The sequence below is a fragment of the Mandrillus leucophaeus genome, unplaced genomic scaffold (genome assembly GCF_000951045.1).
Source record: "Mandrillus leucophaeus isolate KB7577 unplaced genomic scaffold, Mleu.le_1.0 Scaffold86, whole genome shotgun sequence".
NCBI lineage: Eukaryota > Metazoa > Chordata > Mammalia > Primates > Cercopithecidae > Mandrillus > Mandrillus leucophaeus.
This window is the reverse complement of record NW_012109363.1, coordinates 3,492,310-3,516,847: the sequence shown is the minus strand read 5'-3', so window position 1 is coordinate 3,516,847 and position 24,538 is coordinate 3,492,310. Positions and strand designations below refer to the sequence as shown.

Genomic DNA, 24,538 nt, shown 5'->3' with positions numbered 1-24,538 from the left:
TTTTCAGCTCTAGAGTCATCTAGTCCTAGGTTTTCCTTGTTGAAAGGTTTTTAATTACTATGTCAATCTCTTTGTTATTGGTCTGTTCAGGCTTTCTACTTCTTTCTGATTCAACCCTTATAGGTTGTATTTCTCTAGGAATTCATCTATTTTCTCTAGGTTATCAAATTTATTGACAAATAATTTTTCATATTGTCCTTTAAGATCTTTTTATTTCTGAGACATCTTTTGTAAAATCTCCACTTTCATTTCTGATTTTATATATTTGAGTTTTCTCTCTCTTTCTCTTAGTCTACCTAAGAGTTTGTCTATTTTGTTACCATTTGCATGGAATATGTTCTTCTTTCTTTTTCTTTCAGCCAATGTATGTCTTTAAAGCTTAAAAGTGTCTCTTGGAGGCAGCATATAGTTAGATCTTTTTTCAGCCATTCAGGCACTCTTTATCTTTTGATTGGAAAAATTAATCCATTTATATTCCTAGTAATTATTTATAGGAAAGGATCTACTACTGCCATTTTGTTTTATAGGTTTTTTTTTTTTATTTCTTCCTCCCTTGTTTATCTTTGTGATTTGGTCATTTTTCTGTAGTGCTGCATTTTTATTCTTTTCTATTTATCATTTGTATCTGCTGTAGTTTTTTTTTTTTTTTGTATTTACCATGAGGTTTACATAAAACATCTTATAGTTGTAATGTAGTATCTTATACCAATAACAACTTCAGTCATGTATAAAAACTCTAGACTTTTATCTTCCCCCTGACAATTTATACTTTTAATGTCATAATATACATATATTATATATTTCTTAACAAATTATTATGGGCATCATTATTTTTAACTCATTTGGTTTTTAAGTTTCATACTAGAGATATGTGTGATCTACAGAGCACTTAAAAGTATTGGCGTATTCTGGGTTTGACTACATATTTACCTTTACCACTGAACTTGCTGGTAGAATTTAAACCTACAGAAAATTAAACTGACTAGAAATTTTATTTAGACCAATTATGCCCTGTGCTCACAGACTCTGAGAAATGATTGGATTTGAAATAAATATTGGAAATAAAAGTAGTATCAACAAGGAAATAAAACTAATGTCAACAAAGATATTTTGATATGTACTCTACAGACTAAAACACAACACTATATTCATTTTTCTCCTATGACTAGAAGCAGAATTCCACACATAAAATAATATTCTAAGTTCCTGTAGCCAAATTATATGTCTATCTTGCTTATTTCTATCCCTCCAGCACCTGTGACAGCGCTTTAAGAGAGATTTGTTGAATGAATTTATGATGACAGGAGGATGTTTTATTTCAAAATAATAATAATCACTTCATAGTTTTTTGGCTAAAATCAAGAGCAAATTAATAATAATACTTTATATCTTTGTGGTTTATTATAGACTACAGAGAATACTGTGACAGGTTCCTGCTTCTAGAGGGTAGTTACATTTTACACTTAGTTTTAACCTTTGTACATTGCTGAAAATAGTAGTTGATTCCAGCCAAGTGCGGTGGCTCATGCCTGTAATCCCAGCACTCTGGGAGGCTGAGACAGGTGGATCACCTGAGGTCGGAAATTTGAGACCAGCCTGACCAACATGGTGAAACCCCATCTCTACTAAAAATTAGCCAGGCATGGTGGCACATGCCTGTAATCCCAGCTACTCAGGAGGCTGAGGCAGGAGAATCACTCGAACCCAGGAGGTGGAGGTTGCAGTGAGCTGAGATCACACCATTGCACTCCAGCCTGGGCGACAGAGCGAGACTCCGTCTCAAAAAAATAAATAAATAAATAAATAAATAAATAAATAAATAAATAAATAAATAAAATAGTTGATTCCTAACTATTTGTTAAATGAATCATTAATATCTAGCAATATTTAAGGATTAGTGTCTCTATAACTTACTAATTTCGACAATGCTTATAGTTTCAGTAAATTGCACTGCTAATTCTGGAAACCAAGGCAGAATACATGAGAGCATTTCAAATAAAAATGAAGTTACACATACTACTAGTCTGGTGGCAGGTCGGGCAATGTTCTGCAAATCATGGGCCCACAACACACCATCCGTCCCACAGGTGCTGTCATAATTCTTTTCATCGGGGTCATACTTGAAGAGTGCATGCTCCTGTCCATCCCAATGTATGGGGCTTAAAGGTTCAATAAAGTATCTTTGATTCCCCTGACTGAAGTAGCCCCTGAAAAAAACAGAGTTCTGGTTTCTTAACAAAGTATTACTGCATTAGGTTCATACAGATTTATAAGATCCAAAAGAGGACCTTTAAAATTTCCTAGTCAATGTCAAAAACAATTTCAGCTCATGGCAATAAAATACAGAAAAACTTACAGCTGAAGATACCTTGGAGATTATCTAAACTTATTTTCTACAAGGAAGTAAGACATATTAGGGAGAAGTGACTGCTGCAATGTCGTGCAACCAACCATTATCAGTTCTGGCACTAGAATGAATATTTCCTGACACTTGATCCAGCATCCTTCCAATTTTAATGCTATACTTGTTTTAAAGGTACCCTTAAAATGAAAGAGACTTTAGAGTTTTATAGATAACTGTTAAAATACTGGCTTTATAACTCATTCACTGTGACACATTGGGAAAATTTTTTAAACTCACAAGCCTCAGTTTCTCACTTTTATTTGTCCTGACACCTTCCTAATATTGTGATAGTAAAGATTGAATGTGAGAACATGTAAAGCACATGACAAATAAATATTATCAACTTCCTAATTTTCTCTGCTAAAACCTTGAACTAGGATTCATTCAACCAATATTCACTGAGTACCCATTATTCATTAGGCATTGGACTAAGGGTAGAGAGCAAAAATAAAGATATGGTCTCTTTTCTTATGGAGTTTATGTTCAAATGAGGAAGATGGATATGTATCAAATAATTACGGAATATATATAACTATATAGTAAGTACTTATATATAATTATAATAGATAATTGATGTGAAGAAAAAGTACAAGAGAATATAATAGACTGAATTAAGTGTACATAAAACTAGATAATGGCAAGACCTCAAGTGGTCCGCCCACCTCAGCCTCCCGAAGTGCTGGAATTACAGGTGTGAGCCACCACCCCCAGACTCCCTCCCCACTTTAAGCTCCCTCTCTCTCTAGATTGTCTTATCTGTGATTATGACATATGTTTCTGTCTGTTAATGATATGCTATGCATCTCATATCCATGAGATGCATGAATTGAGAAGATGATATAAAAAGATGAATTATTGCAATGGTCTGCATAAGGAATCATGGTAGATGGACTAGGATATTGCAGTAGAGACAGAATGAACAATTTCAGAAAGCGTTCAGAGGATAGAATCAACAAGACTTGGTAAGGGATTGAAATTGCAGGGCTGAGGGGCAAGCAAACCTCAAGGAATTTAGGTTTCTGAACTGGGCAAGTGATTATTTGGTTATACCACTGATTAAGACAGAGACATGGAAACTGTACCAGACTCAAGAGACAATCATTAGTTTGGTTTAAGGCACACTGAAATTGAGATTTCTTTAAGATATCCAACTGAAAATATGAAAAAGAAAATTAGATAATCAAGTCTGGACATCAGAAGAGCCACCTTACTATAGACAGATGCATAGCATATCATTAACAGACAGAAACATATGTCATAACACAGATAAGACAATCTAGAGAGAGAGCTTAAAGTTGGGAGGGAGTCTGGGGGTGGTGACTCACGCCTGTAATTCCAGCACTTTGGGAGGCTGAGGCGGGCAGACCACTTGAGGTCAGGAGTTCAAGACTAACCTGGCCAATATGGTGAAATTCTGTCTCTACTAAAAATACAAAACTAGCCAGGTGTGGTGGCGGGCATCTGTAATCCCAACTATTCGAGAGCCTGAGGCAGGAGAATTGCTTGAACCCAGGAGGCTGAGATTGCAGTGAGCTGAAATCGCACCACTATACTCCAGCCTGGTGACAGAGCAAGACTCCATCTAAATTAATAAGTAAAATAAAGTGAGGAGCGAGAATAGAGAGCAGCTCCCATTCCCGAAAGATTCTGACTCCAGAACTGGGACTCAAAATCCTGTATTTTAAAAATAAGCTAACAAAAACATCTTTGAAAGCAATTCAGATATGTAATTTACAAACCACTATCAGGAGAGGCAGTGTTGCTTCAAATTTCAACATTTATGGCCCTTATGATTCATATGCAACTACATAAAAATTAATGATATTTGGGATTCATCTGGTTGGTTAGATATATACATAAATACCACAATCACAGGTGCATGCAAAACATTCCTGAAGTCTTACCTTAGACCCGTACATGTGCTGATGCTAGCGTCAGAATCCTTTTCATTAATGATATGTCCTTGATAGTAACAATCATCCTAAAGGAAAAGGGGTTTTGTAAAGAGAAGTACATGTGAATTTTAGTGCCACTGCTAAAGCCGCATTTGAAATCTTGAAACAGGATTTTAAATACTTTAAATACTTTCAAACCATATTCTGCTGAACAACAGTACACTCAGAGACTTTTAAAAAATAATTAAATTTCATATAAATTGAAATTGCTAATGTCAGTCAACGATCCCAAAATGTTTACAAGGTATTAACTGTCAGTGTTGACTAAGTAGGATGAATGTCAATAATATTTAGATGGAATAAACTTGGATATGTAAGTTTAAAACCTGAGCTCCTAAAACACTGGGCACTCATTTTTCCTTTTGGCTGATTTCTCATTAACTTTTTTCTAGCAAAGATCTACAAGCCTTTTTCCAAAGGACGGGTTATTCAGATTGGGTTTTTGTTTTTTCTTTCTTGATTTATCTGAAGTGTTCCATCAGATTAGTTGGATCAGCATATTTCTTGCCTGCATTTGGAGCAAAATGCCCTTCTTAACATTTTTTCGTGTGGGTGTTCCATGAAGGACCTTTCTAGTTTGGGACAGATGAGGTGTTGGCCCATGTTAACTCTGGTATTATTGCTACAGAGAACAATGCTTGAAGGGCTTCCCATGGAAAATGGAGCTCAGAAAAAGAGGTAATGGTGCATGACGCCTCACATGGCTGCACACCGTCATCTGCTCACTCTAAGAAAAGATGGGCTATGAATAGGAGTCAAGAGAAATTGTTAAAGAAAAATAATTCTGCAATTGCCATTGAGGAAACAGTCTTGGTTGAAGAGACCACAAATCCAGAGAAATGATAGAAATTGATTGAGAGCACCAGAGGTATGTAACTCTTCATGCTCATTCTACCCACCCTCCTATAGGAGTCCTTAAAGGCTGGAAAAACTTACCAGAGTTGCCAAGAAATTGTTTTGCTCTTGTTAAAATATAAAAAAAAAAAAAAAAGAAAAGTGGAAGATCAATTGGGTGAGGGCTACTGCTGAAAAAAGCACTAATGTTATAAACGCAGTTTCACTTCTATTATTTGCCTAGCGAGGACACTGCCTTTAGGGCTCTGGGTAAAACCCCTATTAAGGCATTGAAGAGACTCTGTTATACCATAATTTGTGGGCTTGTGGTGATCTCCTTTCCAGTGGAATTATAATATGTTTCTGTGTAGCCTGGTGCAAGGAGGTTCCTACAGAAAGACAAAAATGTTGTGGTTACTTGTACTGATTGCTAAGTCCAGTGAACTTCTTGAGTCATTTGAGAGCAAAAGCTGATTAGTCCAGGTTTGTACCGGCCATAATCAGCAACAGACTCAGCACACTCTCCATATGCTGCCTTTCTCTTGCTGAGGATAATATCACAGATAAATGTACTTACTTGTTTTTTTTCAAATAAAGCACCGCAATTTTTCCATTAACTGTCATTTTATACTTTAATTCAGTTTCAAATCGTTCCTGCAAAAATATACAAACATTTACTTGTAATTAAAAACATACACAAATATTCACTTGAATATTATACCTCTATCTGTGTAGTCATTAGCAAGCAATATCTGCTTTTTAGCAGTATAATACCAAATGCTTGCCTCTTCCCCTTTTAACAGATCAAACAACTCTGGCAACTAAACAAATTATCTGACAGCCTCTTATCCATCCATCCTTCCATCCATCCATCCTTGCATTTTACAAATATTGTTTGAGTAAGTGCTGTTTCTTTGCAAGATACTGCTTGGTTTTGAAAATTCGACTCTAAGCAAGAAAAATTGGTACCTACTGTCAGAGAGCTTATAATCTTGTGAAAAGACAGACACTGATATGAGTTATGTGCATGACGATGGATGTATATAGTAAGATGTCTAACATCTTAAGGCCAGGAAAGGCTTTTTTGAGGAAGTAATGTTTAAGATGGCACATAAATTACCCAGGTGAAGTGAGAAAGTGAAGTTATCTGATTAGAAAGAATAGTGTACACAGATGCCTAAAAACTTCTGTAAATAAATAAATAAATAAATAAATAAATAAAACTTCTATCACATCTCATGATTTTTGGTCTCGAGGTCTTCTCAAGACTAAGTGGAACATAAACTGTGAGAAACATAGCAGGAATATATACTTCTTGATGGTTCTTGAGGAAGAACCATCAAGAAGAAACCACAGTCCCAGGTATTTAGGAGGAAGAAATATTACCTCAAGTCAACCACGTAAAAGGAGAATTATTTTAAACTTGGATATTGGTATATTAGGAGAGCTGTTGAGGACTACACAGAATTCTTTTAAAGAAGATGTTTTGGGGTACTAATTTCTGACTTTCGTCTATAAAACAGGGTTATTAGCTGTGGTTGCACTCAATATCTAAAAAGTTATTAGGAAGTGCCTGGTTACTGTCATTAAACATATCTAAATATGGTAGACCAAAGGTGGTTGAGAAACACATATTATAGACTGAGTTCTGTTTCTTCTGCTGTGTTGCACCTAAGGTCAAGCCTTCCTTCTCTCCCTCCCCTTCTGGCCAGTATGGCATCTGAGCTCATAGAGGGACAATGCATGTTAGAGTCACCAGATCATGAGTACTGTTCTGGGATTTAGCCCTCTCCAAAGTCAATTGTTACAGTCCATACTTTCCTTAAATCCTCAGTTGTTGAGGTCTGCTCTGCTGTCAATAATCCCAGGCTATAAATATCCCCCAATGTGGGCCTAGATAAGTAGAGGTTGATGGACTCAGTTTATTTTCATGGACGACAGGAACTAGAAAAAGACAGGGCATTGAAAATAAAAGTTATGCAGAGTAGTCATAACCTCTTATTGTTCAGGTTTAAGAAAGGCTAGCTAGAATGAAGCTATGAGAACGATACCAAATATGGTCTTCTACCAGAAATGGCCTTCCAGATATCTGCTTTCTGTTCAGCAATGGATTTTTAGTAGATTTAGTTACTAAAACTTTAGCTGAAGGTTGTTTTAGAAAAGAATAAATGCTTTTGGGGTGGAGTTTTGGTCAACACTGGCATAAAGATTATGGATGGAAGGAAAGATCAAGGAAGAAAGCCAGAGCCTCTATGAAAGAGAGTACACTGGGTAATATAATAATAATAATACTTTTGAAAGCGAGTTCCGGCCGGGCGCGGTGGCTCAAGCCTGTAATCCCAGCACTTTGGGAGGCCGAGACGGGCGGATCATGAGGTCAGGAGATCGAGACCATCCTGGCTAATACGGTGAAACCCCGTCTCTACTAAAAAATACAAAAAACTAGCCAGGCGAAGTGGCGGGTGCCTGTAGTCCCAGCTACTCGAGGCTGAGGCAGGAGAATGGCGTGAACCTGAGAGGAGGAGCTTGCAGTGAGCTGAGATCCGGCCACTGCACTCCAGCCTGGGTGACAGAGCAAGACTCCGTCTCAAAAAAAAAAAAAAAAAAAAAAGAAAGCGAGTTCCCTTGTGGAGAGCAAGGTTTGAGGATAAGAAGTGTTGTTCTAGTTGTGTACTCTGTGGGTTCGGAAGTATGCATCAAGAGAAGTAAGGTGCACCTTGATTTGGAGAGTACTCACTAGAAGGAAATGATTTCGGTTTTACTGAGGAAGACTAGCTAGCCACAGAAACATATAGATCCAAATTTTCTCTAAAAATAATGTCATAGGTCCGATTTAGAGGGTGGATTGTGAAAGCCACAGTCCTGGATGGTCCTGGGATGGAGCAAATCTGTAAGTTCAAGGACATGTCAATGGGCACACAGGAAATATCAAGAGAAGCCCTAGAAGACAGAGAGATTCTTAATTCTAGTAATACAACAGTTACTCAAAACTCACAGTGAATCCATGAGCTCTAAAAACCCTGCTAAATTAGCCAATGGGCCTGAAAGAGTTCTCAATCTGAGGGAAGAATTGTGCTGTAAGATATTTTCTTTTATGACATGGGCCAATACCAAGGTAGTTTGGGCCTCTAAGAACATGTACAATCTGGATGCTGAATTCTATGAAGAATAGGTACTGTCTTTGGAATGTAAATTCCCAGCATCAGGGACTTTCGCAGAGTATATGTTAAATATGTCTCTAGGGAGGTTTATGGGTAATATGCTCCAGTCATAAACATTTATTCATTTGTCCATTAGTTTACTTATTCATTTGCTCATTTATTTAACACATACTTATTTAGTCCTTATATCATTCATATAAATACAATCGTGAATATAATTATGAATAAAATATTCAAAGTTCTACCTTGTTCTTTACCCCCAGCCCCCAAAAATTTTTACAAAGGATTATTTCAGTCTAGCTGAAATACTAAGAGATGTGGCATGTGTGATCAAGTCAGAAAGATGGTGTCACACCCCTGGCATAGCTGACAGGTAAAGCCAGTGCCTCAGTTCTCTGGTTGTATAATAAAACAACACAGGGCACAGTTGTATAATGATAACTACAAAAGTCCTCCATCTGTTCACTGTCTTGAGAAGTGAAGCACTTAATCAATCGAGGGTGAGACCTATCAAGCTTTTATGGGATGGGATACAGAGATCCCCTTGATCATAAGGGTGGTCAACTGCACTATGAATTGTGGATTGTTTCAAGTAGTATTTGCTAATCAGGTCTTTGCACAGGGAAGACCAATAGTCTCAACACAGAAACTGCAAAGATAACTCCCAAGAACTTGGCTTATACCTGGAAGACAGTGTTCTTATTAGTCATAAGGTGTGCCTGAGAGACTATAGAAGAGTCTATGCCAATGGAAATCATATATTTGTTGTGTGGCAAACAAAGATGTCACTAACTTCTTTAGTCTATGTTTGTAAAACAAGTATCATATGGCAGAACCCAATAACCCCAACAGGGCAGGATTGAGATATGAGGCATGCAGCAGCATTAAAAGCCTTAGGTCGTGGATAGGACAGAATCTGGAATCATGGAGAGATTGCTAGGGTTTAGTTCCGGATGTTCACAGGGTGATATCAAAAGCCACAGGATAGGATTGCCAGATAAAATACAGGATGCTAGTGAAATGTGAATGTCAGATAAACAGAATATTTTTGTTAATGCGTATAAACATATAATACTTTTTAAAATACATGTGCCCCCTATGACCATTGTGACACACTAATGAAATATTTGTTGTCTATTTGAAATTTAAATTTAACTGGGCATCCTCTATTTCTATTTGCTAAATGTGACAATCCTGCACATGGAGCAGTTTAGAAGATGTGAGAAAGAATGGAAAGTAGAGATCAGTGACTGAGAAAAAGAGATGCAAATGCACTAGCTGGGAAAATTAGATTCATTCTGTTGGAATGGTTCTTTACAATTATATCAGAAATGTTGTGTGGGACATATATATATATATACACACACACACACACGGGATGGGGGAGAGGGAGAGGGAGAGAGAGAGACTCACTCTGTCACCTAGGCTGGAGTGCAGTGGCATGATCTCAGCTCACTGCAACCTCTGCCTCCCAGGGTTCAAGTAATTCTCCTGCCTCAGCCTCCTGAGAAGCTGGGATTACAGGTGCTCACCACCACACCCAGCTAATTTTTTTGTGTGTATTTTCAGTAGAGTCAGGGTTTTACCTTCTTGGTCAGACTAGTCTCGAACTCCTGACCTCGTGATCTGCCTGCCTTGGCCTCCCAAAGTGGTGTAGGACATATTTATACAAAAAGATTTTTACTGTTTGTCTGAAATTCAAACTTAACTGGTACTCTGTATTTCATCTGGCAACCCTATCATGTGACGTTTGATATCTTCCTGTGAACAGCTGGAATTAAACCCTAACAAAAATTACTGCTAATGGTTTAGCCACCTGGATATTGTGGGGTAATTCAAAGGTGTCACCTGACACCTGAGATATTAAAAAGTAAACATGGGAGAGTTATATTTATTTCTGAGATGCTGTGGAAGCATTCAGTGCTTATTCCATTATATTCATCAGGCCTGATAATATATTCTCTTCTACTCTCTACAACCACAGGGAGCAGGAGAGAACTTGGAAATGTAACAGATGAAACTAAAAAAATAAAAGTTTTTCCTTTTGAAGAAACATTAAAAGGTTCTAATTATTTAGGTAATTTTGTCTTCAATTATCTATGGTATTTATTTTAATAATCTTATTTCCTTTAGAGATAAAAATTAATGTGCTTTGCAAGTATTTATTTGGACCCACATGTATTAGTGAAACAAGTATTTATGTTCCAGGACAAGGATTGGCAGATGAGGGTGAAGGAGGAGTAGAGACATGGCATACACATATTTAAAGAAAAAAAAAAAATCCTTTAAAAAAGTTTACCTGGACAGTTTCAAACCGGAAGTGAAGGTTACACTTGCTCTCATAGAAACACATGCGCGCACACACACTTGTGAACACACCATCGCTACAGACACATTTCTTTTTAAAATCAGTAGCTAAACTTTATAACACTGACTCTGACTGATGCATGATTTCAGGATAGGGACGTATTCGTGTATATAGGAATACGGCAAGTTGGCTTGACAAAGACTATAAGAGACTCTAAATGTAGAGTCCTCTAAATGGGAGGGACTCTAAATGTAGTGAGAGTATTTTAAGTAGCAAGAAATCCATTTAAAAAAAGCATAGAAGTAGAAACAAGAATATTATTAAGAAAAGCAAACCAAGGTTGACAGTTTATGTCAAAAAGAAGAATTTTAAAATAAAGGTTTATTAACTGGGACATGAAGCCACAAAAACTGAACATTAGTCATAAGAAATGGAATATGATGGTCTACATAGGGCAGCGCCATAACATAATACATAATTTCTCTCTCTCTCTCTCTTTTTTTTTTTTTTTTTGAGATGGAGTTTCACTCTTCTTGCCCGGGTTGGAGTGCAATGGCGTGATCTCAGCTCACTGCAAACTCTGCCTCCTGGGTTCCAACAAGTCTCCTGCCTCAGCCTCCTGAGTAGTTGGAATTAGAGATGCCCACCACCACACGCAGCTAATTTTTTGTATTTTTAGTAGAGACGGGTTTCACAACGTTGGCCAGGTTGCTCGTGAACTCCTGACCTCAGGTGATCCACTCACCTCAATCTCCCAAAGTGCTGGGATTACAGGCGTGAGCCAATACACACAGCCCACAGCATAATCTTGAATAGGGAGTTAAAATTTGGATCCTTCCTTGCTTTTCATATACATTATCCCAAAATATTTGTATAAGTATTATTATGATCATCTCTATTTTAAGACAAGAAACCTAACATTTATGTTTGTCTAAATTTATACAGAGAGAATGGACAAAATTTACAGGTGAACACAAACTAATCCTCTGAATTCAGATCCTATATACTTGCACTGTGGATGAGGAAAATGTAAGGTTCATGTAGCCATTTAACCTAGTAATGGACTAGATAAGTAATATAAACACAATAAATATTAAGCACATTATATCAACCTCATCCACCTAGTCAATCATTGCAAAAATTAATATTTTTCATCTAGTATGAGCCAGTAACTAGTCTATGGCTTTTGTTAATCAAAATATATTATTCAAAGCTCAAATTTATTTTTTCAGTTGTGAGGAAATCATTTTACAGCTCTGATTAAGAACAGTTCACCTGTGTTTAAATTTTCCTCAAAATGTTCATTGAAAAAAGGGTGTTTGGTGTGTGTGCATGCGTGCATGTGTAAGTAAATGTTGGCTTTTCTTGGAAGCGTTGTTTGCTGTGAGTCAAAAACACATAAAGAGTAGATAATTAGTATAAATTTCCACAAGGACACAATTAATCACTGGTTTAGTAGCAAAAGGTTGATGACACAGAAAATACAGGTGAACTTGTGAAATTCGAGCTGATGGCTAACAAGAGAAGTAAAAGACCTCTTCAAGGAGAACTCACACGACTGCTTAAGGAAATCAGAAAGGATGCAAACAAATGGAAAAACATTCCATGTTCATGGATACGAAGAATCAATACTGTGAAGATAGCCATACTACCCACAGTAATTTAGAGAATCAACGCTATTTCCCTTAAACTACCATTGACATCCTTCACAGAATTAGAAAAAATTACTTTAAAATTCATATGGAACCACAAAAGAGCCTGTATAGCCAAGACAATCTTAAGCAAAAAGAACAAAGCTGGAGGCATTATACTACCAGACTTCAAGGTATACTACAAGGCTACGGTAACCAAAACAGCATGGTACTGGTACAAAACAGACACATAGACCAATGGAATTGAATAGAGAGGTCAGAAATAAGACCACACATCTATAATCCTCTGATGTTTGACAAACCTTACAAAAGCAAGCAATGGGAAAAAAAAATTTCATATTTAATAAATGGTGCTGGGAGAACTGGCTAGCCACATGCAGAAAATTGAAACTGGACCCCTTCGTTCCATCTTATACAAAAATTAACTCAAGATAGATTAAAAACTTAAATGTAAACCCTAGAAGAAAATCTAGGCAATACCATTCACGACATAAGCACAGGCAAAAATTTCACGACAAATTGTCAAAAGCAATTGCAACAAAAGCAAAAATTGACAAACAGGATCTAATAAAACTAAAGAACTTCTATATAGCAAAAGAAATTATCATCAGAGTGAACAGACAACCTGCAGAATGAGAGAAATTTTTTACAATCTATCGATCTGAGTAAGGTCAAATATTCAGAATCTACAAGGAACTTAAATTTACAAGAAAAACAACACTATTAAAAAGTGGGCAAAGGACATGAACAGACACTTCTCAAAAGAAGACATTCATGCAGCTAACAAACATATGAAAAAAGCTCAACATCACTGATCCTTAGAGAAATGCATATCAAAACCACAATGAGATACTGTCTCACGCCAGTTAGAATGGCGATTATTAAAAAGTCAAGAAACAATAGATGCTGGCAAGGCTGTGAAGAAATAGGAACGCTTTGACACTGTTGATGGGAATGTACATTAGTTCAATCATTGTGGAAGACAGTGTGGCAATTCCTCAAAGACCTAGAACCAGAAATACCACTTGACCCAGCAATCCCATTACTGGGTATATACCCAAAGGAATATAAATCATTCTATTACAAAGATACATGCATGCACATGTTAACTGCAGTACTATTTACAATAACAATGACGTGGAATCAACCCAAATGCCCATCAGTGAGAGACTGGATACAGAAAATGTGGTACATATACACCACGGAATACTATGCAACCATAAAAAGGAACAGGATCGTGTCCTTTGCAGGCACATGAACAGAGTTGGAAGCCATTATCCACAGCGAACCAACACAGGAACAGAAAACCAAACACTGCATGTTCTCACAATTCAGAGCTGAACAATGAGAACACATGGACACAGGGAGGGGAACAACATACTCTGAGGTGTGGTAGGGGGCGGGGCAAGGGAAAGCATCAGGAGAAATAGCTAATGCATGCTGAGCTTAATACCTAGGTGATGGGTTGATTGATGCAGCAAACCACCATGGCACACGTTTATCTATGGCACAAATCTGCACATCCTGCACATGTATACCAGAACTTAAAACAGAATTTCAAAAAAGATAAAAAGTTATTAGAAAAAAATTCAACTGACGAGTCTCTTATTTTTAACAGTAAATGATACAACAAACTGGTCAGTGTCTCAGGGTTACAGACTGATTCTTACACTTCAGTGTAACAGAACCTGAGCTACCTTAATGGCCAGAAAGCCTCTATTGATGCCACAGAGGCTCTCAGGAGAACATACAGACTCTCCCACATATTAAATCAATTTGGCTGCTTGGATAGGCAGCCACAAATAATACTAACACATAAAGTTGTCATTTGGAGTCAAACAGGTTGGAATCCAAGCTCTAAAACGTATAAGCTATGTGCTCCTAGGCAGGGTACTTAAATTTTCTGAGCCTCTACCTCTCCACTTAGAAATAAAATACTGTAAAAATACACTTATGTTATACGGTTGTTGAAAGGACTAAATATGAAGATATATTAAAAATCGTTATATTTTTTTCCAACTTTTATTTTAGATTCAGGGGCTACCTGTGCCAGTTTGTTATACGGGTAAATCGCATGTCATGGGGGTTTCGTGTACAGATTACTTTGTCACCCAGATAATAAGCATAATGCACTACAGGAAAAAAGGTGTCTGACATTTTAAAGAAACTCTTAGAAGGCACTTGAAAGTCATATTGAAGGGGAATCCAATGCATTTGGGTTCCATCTGAATTTAGTGAAACCATTTGGTTGATAATTATTTTAGGAAATGGGGTCAAATACAGGTTCTGTTGTCATAAATTTGCTTTAGAAGAAATGCTATGGAAAATCGCATACAGTGAGGGAATATGTGCACCGAGTGTGCTGGATTTCAGAGTATTTCTGTAAACTATTATTTGTGTCCCATTTATCTGTATCTTCCTGGCTCCCAGAAGAAGACTTAAGAGTGCAGGTAATTATAACATTGTTATAATTGAAAGAATCATGTTTTAGCTTTTCTTAGAATTAATAAATGTTTATTGAGTGAATGTTGACTGAGAATATGTTGTTTCATTTGCAGTAAGAAATGTACAAACATTAAAAAGAGTCTGTTCAGAAAAGACAGATAAATTCCATGTTAATGTGCGTGTATACATGCATTCACTTGCTGTATTTTGTTTCCTATTTCTGTTTCAATTGTCATAGTTGTGTTTAGAAGGATGGATGGATGGATGGATAGATAGATAGATAGATAGATAGATAGATAGATAGATAGATAGATAGATAGATAGAATCCAATTTTCTTTGGAAGTACATAGAATAAATCATCATAAAATATTAAATTTACGGCCAGGCGGTAGCTCACGCCTGTAATCCCAGCACTTTGGGAGGCCGAGATGGGCGGATCACAAGGTCAGGAGATCAAGACCATCCTGGCTAACAGAGTGAAACCTCATCTCTACTAAAACTACAAAAAAATTAGCCGGGCATAGTGGCGGGCCACTGTAGTCCCAGCTACTCAAGGCTGAGGCAGGAGAATGGTGTGAACCCGAGAGGCAGAGCTTGCAGTGAGCCGAGATTGCACCACTGCACTCCAGCCTGGGTGACAGAGTGAGACTCTGTCTCAAAAAAATTTAAATTTCCTCTCTTTGTTACCTTGGACAGTTTCTTTCACTTCTCAGAAACTTGATTTGTAGAATGAGGTTAATAATATAACTTCGGGTTATAGTAAAGATTTTTTAAAAGGTCAAAAAGAAATACAAATATAATCATTGTTATTTAACTCCAAGGTGTAATTGCTGAAAACATCACAAATTCCACTTGACACACACAGGAACACACAGACACACACGCACATATATAAACATACACATATAAATCTCATCTATCTCTCATCAGAGATATATATATAATGTATATATATGTGTATATATGTGTGTATGTGTATGTGTATATATATATACATATATATATCTCTCAAATCAAGATTCTTTGATAAATCAAAAGCTGTACCTGTTGCTCTGGCTCTTTGACCTCTCTTTTATGTAGTGGATGAAGTCTTATAGGATAAACCACTTCATACTTCTTCACCCCAGGGAGTTCTTTTATAGCACTTACTGAGAAAAAAGAAAAAGACTTATCCAGGTAGAACTGAAGTAGGCTGGCCAGTAATGGCCATCCTTACTGCATTCCCAATGAACGATACCACACACAGAAGGCTGAAGTGACGAATGTCAGAGTTATTAATGGGCTGACACCAGCAGAGAGCGACAACCTCAGAAGGCTACTCTTTCCTCTTAACGTTTTACTTTAACCTGTATCTTGAGATACGTCCCCCATTAAAAGTTTACAAGTGTTACCGTATTTAGAGAAAGTATTTATTTTGGATTTTGCCACTTCTCATTATCTTTGATCCCTGCAGTGCAGGGAAATAGCAACAGCCCAGCCAAAAAAAACAAAACAAAAAAGACAGAAGCGAAAGTAATCCTCTGAGAAGCTAATCAGTCCCAGAAAAATTGCATTAAAGCACTGGAAACCATACAAGGTTAGAAAAAAATAACTAATGTACACAATTTTAATTATATTTTTCTTGGATTTGAAAACAGCAATGTTTTATACTAGTGAAATAAAACTATGTCACAGTAAGAAAAGGCTCCAATACTAGGTTCATAGAATGAGCTGGCAAAAGCAATGCAGAAAAACCTTCATGTTTTGCATACAAAACATTTAAATAATGAAAATTAGAGAAGCAGATAATTCAAACAGAGTCACTGGCTTGGAAGGACTTTTTTGAGCCTGCAAGTCATACTGAAAGAGAATTGAAAAGTGATTTGATCCAACCTGTCTGCATATTAAATGCCCCTCTCCATGTTGTCTTTAGAAGTCTTTTTTTTTATTTTTTATTTTGTTGAGACAAGGTCTTACTCTGTCACCAAGCTGGAGTACAGTGGCACAAACACGGCTCACTGCAGCCTCAACCTCCTGGGCTCAAGCCATCCTTCCACCTCAGCCTCCAGAGTAGCTGGGACTGCAGGTGTGCACCACCATGCCTGGCTATTTTTTTTTTTTTTTTTTCTATTAGAGAAGAGGTCTCGCTATGTTGCCCAGGCTGGTCTTGAACTCCCGGGCTGTAGCAGTTCTCCTGACTTGGCCTCCCAAACTGCTGGGATTATAGGCATGAGCCACGGCACCCGGCCTGGAACTCATTTTAGAGAGAGATTCAATTTTGTCAAAGCTAACATTAGATTTTCTATTTTCTTTTTGATTTGCCCATGTGGTCTAGTCTCTGTTCTGCATGAGGTCAATAGACCTGCTCCTTAACTGCTAAAGGTGGCTACAGGCTTAACCAAAATGTGGACTGCAGTAGCAGAATGGGGCCTAACTCTACAACTTTCTAAGACTGGAACTGAAAAGGTTTTGTTCTCTTCTCTGAGTAAGGACTAGGAGGGTCTCTAAAGGTAATCCTAGCTCAGAGTACTCAAATCTTAAAGTTCTATGGTGAGATACATTTATGTTACTGTGGTTGATCTTTTAACAAACATAACTGAAGCACTTAAGTATTACTTACTGCTTACCTAGGAGGGCTGTGCTTTTACTCCAGTCATTTATCACAGAGCAAAACATTGTTTAAAGTTTTCTTCAGAAACTAAAGTATAAACTTTCAAAAACTAGTGTTATTATTGTTAATCATTTGAGAATGGCTTTATTTCATTTAATGACTGAAGAGTCACTTGTATTTAACTTTGAAGAACAGAAAAAGGGTTTAAACCAGCTAAGAACTCTTTGAGTCAAAAAGAGTGTTAAAGTAATGAACTATCTTTTCTCTCAGTGGCTTAAGAGTTACTCTAAAAAATATCAAAATTACTTAAAGGCATGGCACTGACAGTACCTTATTTTTTTATTTGGTTTGAGTCTTTAAATAGTTTGAAAAAAGGAGGCCGAATAAATGGTTTCTAAAGCTAGTTCAAGTGGTTTATGATTTATGCAAATAAATACAGAATCCCCTATAAGCTCTTTGAAGAGTCAGTGATCATTAGGTTAGCTGAATTCTGATCCATTGTGATAAAATAAGCCTCATTACATTGTCACACTTCAAGAACAACATCACGAGGTTCTTCAGTTCCTCATTTCTTGCTCTCACAGAGGTAATCCCTGGGCATCTTTGATTTCTATTAAATTAACTTTTGGTAAAGGAAAAGAATAACATCAATTATAAAAAATTTTTGAAACATAAGTTCGAAAACCTAAATAAATATTAAATTGATGATTCTTTTTCTGAGTTAAAATTTTTCTAATTTTTGTAATTATTTTGAAACTGTAAGATGCCAAGAGGTAAGAAAATTACTCCTGCCAGAAATTAACTGATGGTATTGACACAATTCCCTGCTGCCTCCTTAATTTAGGGACACAAAACAAGCATACCATAAGGCACCAACATGCTGCCTAGTAGATTACAGTAGCTAATCAATGCGAGTAGTCTTGTTAAAGATAGAGTTAGCGAAGCCAAATTTCACCAATGTTGCAGCCAACACAAATCTTTTAAAATGCTATATTAGAACACACATGATTCTAACAGGAAATACTAGTCCAAGCTGCCTTCGTAGAATAAAATAATAGTTGTGTTCCTGATTTTTTGTATAAAAGCAGAAAATGAAGTGAGTTTCCTTCTCAACACCATTCAGAAATGGTGAGAAGGAAAACAGGCCCATCTAGCCAACACAAATTTTCTCTCACATGCACACTGACCTCTATGCTTCTAGTTAGTATCTGAATCCTAATGTTTCATGAAATCAGAAATTACAAACTAGCTCTTGACTATGGGCTCAAAATATGTAAGTTAGTTATAAAATTTCTTACTAACTTTTTGGTGGATGAACCACTTCCAAATGGAAATCAAAGACAAAGCAAAGCAAAACAAAATCAACAACAACAACAACAAAAACCCACAGCATTTCTTTTAAAAGTCTTTGGCAACCTCTCAATCTCTTCAGTTTGAAGTGAAGGGAATTCCAGCTCCTTCCAAACTCTTGCCACTCCATATATTCTCTAAAGAAACCAAATAGAATTTCTCTTAAAGACTCTCATTTTCCGGAAACCTAGAAGTCCCTGAAATAATGAGATCTGGAATACAAGAAATTACACAGCCATTGTAGGGATGTAACAGACCTAAATATTGTTTAGCTCATCCGCCTTCAAGTTTAATGGAGATGGTGCAGTCTCATCCCCACTGAATAACATCATGTTAATTATTTTGAAGCCTGAGGAACAAACACAACCAACTGCCATCCAGGGATTACACAAATCCAGGGTGTAACACAATATGTTTCTATTAATTCATTTTAATACTTGCCTTCTCTCTCCCACAGAACTCACATGTTGGATTAGTCTTGAATAGCAAAACCAGATCAGGAAAAAGAAAACTGTTATTTTGGTTTAGATTGGATAATTATTTTTGACTGTTTTGAGTTTTAGAAAAACCAAAGCTCATTAACAACATTAATATGATCAACATTAGTCTGGATTGCTTCATTATTTGTTCATGTGTTTGGGGTCATTTTGGAAATGGGAACATTAGTATGTAATATCGACATTTTCATTTTTGTTCAAATGTGTTTGAAACTGTTCAAAGAAACGTCTTCTTTCCAAACTGAACACATCACATTAAATGCTGAATTAGGGTTTACACAAGGATATTGACTTACGTTCTGGGATTCTCTGTATCTCCTCAATCCATCTTGTGGTTTTAAACTTCATGCATTAAAAGTGAGTACAAACAAAAGGAAAAAAACTGCATTTCAATTAGGTCTATTATTTTGGCTATTTTGATTAAATTGTATATATCCTTTTCAGTCTTCTAGTCACCTTATAAAGGCAAGGAATAACTGGTAGTTTGAAATAAAATAATTTCAAAATTGCTGTACCCCCGGGTATTCTACTGTAATAAGGTAAAGACCTTTCTCCTTTTTTGATGCACTCATTTACATCTTCACCCCGCAAACACCTGTCACATCCTTTTAAATATTTGCTTTTCCTTTTTGTAGGATGAAATCCCGTAAGTCATTTTTCCTCAGGGGATTGTGAAGTTCACTACACACAACTGGCCTTATTTTACATCTCCTTCTTTTATGTCAACCATCTGGGAACTGGGCAGAAGTCGTGGTCAGAGGGGCATATATTTATTGCTTTGATGATAGGGGCAGAGAACAAAGAGGAAGAGGTGGGAAATGAAAATTGCTTTACTTCTTAGATTCTGACTAGAAAGGCCACCCAAATGGGAATCATAACAGGGATAGTTCAGTGGCAAAAAAGACACCCTTAAAAATGCAAGCTGGAGGTTAAAGGACGGGTGGCGTCACACTTCTAGGCGTGACATCAGAGGAAGCTGCGTCTCTTGGTGCCATGTTGTACAGGCACCGTCAGGGCAGCAGAACCGATTGGTGTGCCCAATTGCACAGAAGGGCTGTAATGTGCATGGGACCCAGTGTTAGCCATGCGAATCTGTTAATGGATCCAGCTTGATCTTTTTTTTTTTTTTTTTTGAGACGGAGTCTCGCTCTGTGGCCCAGGCTGGAGTGCAGTGGCGTGATCTCTGCTCACTGCAAGCTCCGCCTCCCGGGTTCGCGCCATTCTCCTGCTTCAGCCTCCCAAGTAGCTGGGACTACAGGCGCCCGCCACCACACCCGGCTCATTTTTTGTATTTTTAGTAGAGACGGGGTTTCACCGTGTTAGCCAGGATGGTCTCGATCTCCTGACCTCGTGATCCGCCCGTCTCGGCCTCCCAAAGTGCTGGGATTACAGGCTTGAGCCACCGCACCCGGCCCAGCTTGATCTTTATGCTCTTCAACAAAGCTAGTGCCCAAGCAGTTCTTGTATTTCAGCTAAGAACGGGTTCCCGAAAAGCTGTTGGTGGTAGCAGTCTTGGAGAATGGAGAGAAAAAATATTTCTATTAAGTTTGACTCAAAAAGTAGGAATTTCAGGTCAATATTAAATGCCTGACATCAGTTTTATTTTTTTTTTAATATTTCAGGCTCATTTTACCAAAAGAAAGCTGGTGTAACACGTTCACATCAGACAAAATAGATATCAAAGCAAAAGGCATTAGAGATGAAGAGGATCACCGCACAGTGATAAAAGGTTCAGTTCAGATATAGGTACATATTAAAAGTGAGTGCAAACAAAAACATATAGAAGCAAAAATATACAGAAATGGAAAATAATCAGATAATTAAAGATATTAGGTTAGATGAAATTTTTATAAGTCTTGAAAACAAATCAAAAGTCAGAAGCAGGAAAATCATTTTTAGCAACAAAGTACTAAGAGGGTGCATGGACAAGGGAAAGTTTTCCCTCCCTAAGCCCCATACCTCTAGCTGATAATCTGTTCCCATCCCCAGGTCCCAGCAAACATTCTAAGACCCACAAACAGGTTTACTGGGGAGCAATTCGAGGCACTGCAGTTCATGTGCTGAGTTAAATAAGCTCTAGAAATAGAAATAAGCTGAAGAATCACGATACCCAATCTAATTTAACCAAAATCTAACTAGAGAATTTACCAGAAATTGAGAGACTTGCTAGACACAATTTCTTGTTGGGAAGGTAGTATTTTTCTCCTTTCAAATTTTTAAATGTTTGATATAACCAGCAAAATAAAAGTAAATTATCAAGTTAAGCTTAATAGCAATATTGTTTTGTTACGTAATATCATAATACCTTATAAATTTAAAAAATAGTTAATTATTTCCAGTTAGTCACATTTATTATTACTAATAATGAATAAATACAAAAATATACACTCAAGCAGAAAGAGCCAAACTGGCTCCCATAATAATAGCAGGTATTTTCCTAAGCCTTGTACACAGTAATAGTCAAATCTGCCACATCTTTACCATTCTTTAAATGACAAGCTGGGTTTTATTAATTCCACTTTTTCAGCCAGAACTCATATTCATTATTTAAATTGTGCTGTATGAAATTGTCCCTTTTATTTCTATATATTCTCAGATGAGATGCATACATATTGGTTCAAGACCTCTTGTTGCCTCTTTTTAACATTATCTTTATATCACTCACAGCCCCCAAACAACAGGTTAAAACCAGCCCAACTAGTTAGTAAAACTGGTTGAGAAAAAAGAAAAAGAAAAAAGTCAAAATAGTTTATACAATAAAACTATTAGGAGATGATGAAAAGTTCGCTAATGCATTCAATAGAACCTGAAAAAGAGCTAAACACGTACCTGGAACAGGAGAGAGGAGGAGACTGACTGTCAGGAGACCTTGCAACATGCTGGGTGATTCCAGGAGCACAGTGTCTGCTCTTCTCGCTCAGATGGGCGCTGCTGGGTCTGTCCCTGCCTCCTCTCCAGTGAGACAGAATGAAACTCCCTGGTTCATTCTTGACTCTGATTCAGGAAGTGTTTACTAAAGGTGTTGCACAACCTCGAAGCTGTGGTCCTGCAACAATGGGACAGCAGGAGGAAGTGCTGGCTGCCTCCTGGCTGTAAGATTCCTTGATCTGAACTATTGTTTCACTCTCCTTCTCCATACTCCCCACTCCAAAGTAGTACATTTCCAACATATTATTATAGCCAGATAAGCTACAAGGAAATAGGCAACGGCATTAATGAGTCTTGAAAAATATGCCAGACATTGATTTACATTATGGATATATGGATACAATATATAAATATATATGTTTAAATATATTTTACATATGTAAAATTGTAGGAAAAAAGTTATTAAGAATGTTATTTTTCCCCCACATACATAATGTGGTTATGTAAAGCAATTCCTAATTCAACCTAATTACTATATAGCATTCTCTTTTCCTTTATGTTCTATTCTCACACAAGGGTACTCTCAGGAAGCTTTAACTATCCTGAAATAAGAATGTCTGACAATATAAGCACAAGAATTTTTAGATCCCTGGGGGTATTTGTATCATAACTGACAACAGGAGTGTGGAAAAAGGATTCAAGACCCAAATGATACAATTTTAGGATCTGTCACTGGTGGTAGTAAGGCTAAATTGGGCATGTCCAAAAATCATATTTATAACCAATAAAATAACTAATATCAGTTGAGCTGCTTATTAAGTTTTAGGTACTGATAGGGTTTGGTTGTGTCCCCACCCAAATCTCATCCTGAATTGTAGCTCCCATAATCCCCGTGTGTTGTGGGAGGGACCCAGTGGGAGATAATTGAATCAAGGGGCGGGCTTTTCCCACACTGCACTTGTGATAGTGAGTAAGTCTCATAAGATCCAATGATTTTATAAAGGGCAGTTCCCCTGCTCAGGCTCTCTCTGCCTGCCTCCATGTAAGATGTGTCTTTGTTCCTCCTTCACCTTCTACCTTGAGTGTGAGGCTTCCCCAGCCATGTGAAACTGAGTGCATGAAACCTCTTTTTCTTTATAAGTTACCCTGTCTCGGATATTTCTTCATAATAGTGTGAAAATGGACTAATACAGGTACTCTCCTAAATCTACTGTACTTGTTATTTTATTAGTCCTTATGATATGTATTATGCATTTACATATATTTTGCAGGTGAAAAATTGAGGTTTTAAAGGCAAAATTCAAATGATTAAGACTCAGTTGTCCTCATTGTATAGATTAAGAAGATTAAGCAGATAAAGTCACCTATCCAGTAAGTGGTAGAAGTGGAATCTGAGCTATGCGTTGTCTGGGCTCTTAGTCATATACTCTAATGCTTTCTCTTGGCTTAGATGACTTATACTCCCAGTCTTATTTCTATTGATAGGATTCTGGGAGAATAAAAATAACTATGAAATTCTTAAGGAATAGAAATAACACCAAGGACCAGTTATTACCACAAAATATTGTCCTACTCCACTAAAATCATGCATCATTTTACAGATTCTGAAATGCATTCTCATACTACAGGGATTGCAGTGATGATTGATATCTCCAAATGATCATAAAGTCATCAACTAAAAACCACAAGGGAATTTTTGAGTCTAGTTATTGAGAATTTTAAACATCAGGATTGTGATTCACGGATTTCTTGCCTTTTCAACCCAAGTTTCATTGCTTTGTCTTTCCCAGGGAACATAAAGAACACTTCAACTTTTTAATTATTACATATTTTTCCTCCATTAATTCAATGTAATTTTACTTATAGCTATTATGTGTGAGACACTGAGATTGCAGTTGAAAAAACACAATCATGGCCGGTTGTGGTGGCTCACGTCTGTAATCCCAGCACTTTGGGAGGCTGAGGCTGACAGATTACCTGAGATCAAAATTTGAGAACAGCCTGCCCAACATGGTGAAACCCCACCTCTACTAAAAATAAAAAAATTAGCTGGGTGTGGTGATGGACACCTGTAATCTCAGTTACTCAGGAGGCTGAGGTAGGAGAATTGATTGATTGCTTGAACCCAGGAGGCACAGGCTGCAGCGAGCTGAGATTGCACCACCACACTCCAGCCTGGGCAGCAGAGCGAGACACTGTCTCAAACAAAAAACACAATCACTTTCATTGAGATGTTCACAATCTGAGAAAGATAAGTTCAATTACCAGAAAATTGCACAAAGTGAGTACCACCTGTAAATGATCACAATATCACAAACTGTTTAGTGTTACAATAGATTTATCAATAGAAGTCAGAGGTCTACACCAAACAGGGCAGGGAGCGCATTCTGGAGGCAGGAGTCCTGGGGAAATGGACTCCCTATTTCATAAATGGTGCTGGGATAGCTGGCTAGCCATATGCAGAAGAATAAAA

The 24,538-nt window shown here is 37.1% G+C and overlaps 1 protein-coding gene across 1 annotated transcript in view; it reads right to left on the bottom strand.

The window, feature by feature from the left end:
• ADAM28 (ADAM metallopeptidase domain 28) overlaps nt 1-22,185 on the bottom strand; it is a 72,894-nt gene extending 50,709 nt beyond the window's left edge. The window contains exons 1-6 of the mRNA XM_011968830.1: nt 22,027-22,185; nt 15,805-15,908; nt 5,771-5,847; nt 5,504-5,582; nt 4,309-4,385; nt 2,018-2,207 (exon numbers count right to left, since the gene is read on the bottom strand). Coding sequence (XP_011824220.1) covers nt 2,018-2,207; nt 4,309-4,385; nt 5,504-5,582; nt 5,771-5,847; nt 15,805-15,908; nt 22,027-22,075 — 576 coding nt within the window. The 5' untranslated portion in view covers nt 22,076-22,185. The remainder of the gene's footprint in view (nt 1-2,017; nt 2,208-4,308; nt 4,386-5,503; nt 5,583-5,770; nt 5,848-15,804; nt 15,909-22,026) is intronic.
• Nucleotides 22,186-24,538: the final 2,353 nt, after the last annotated feature.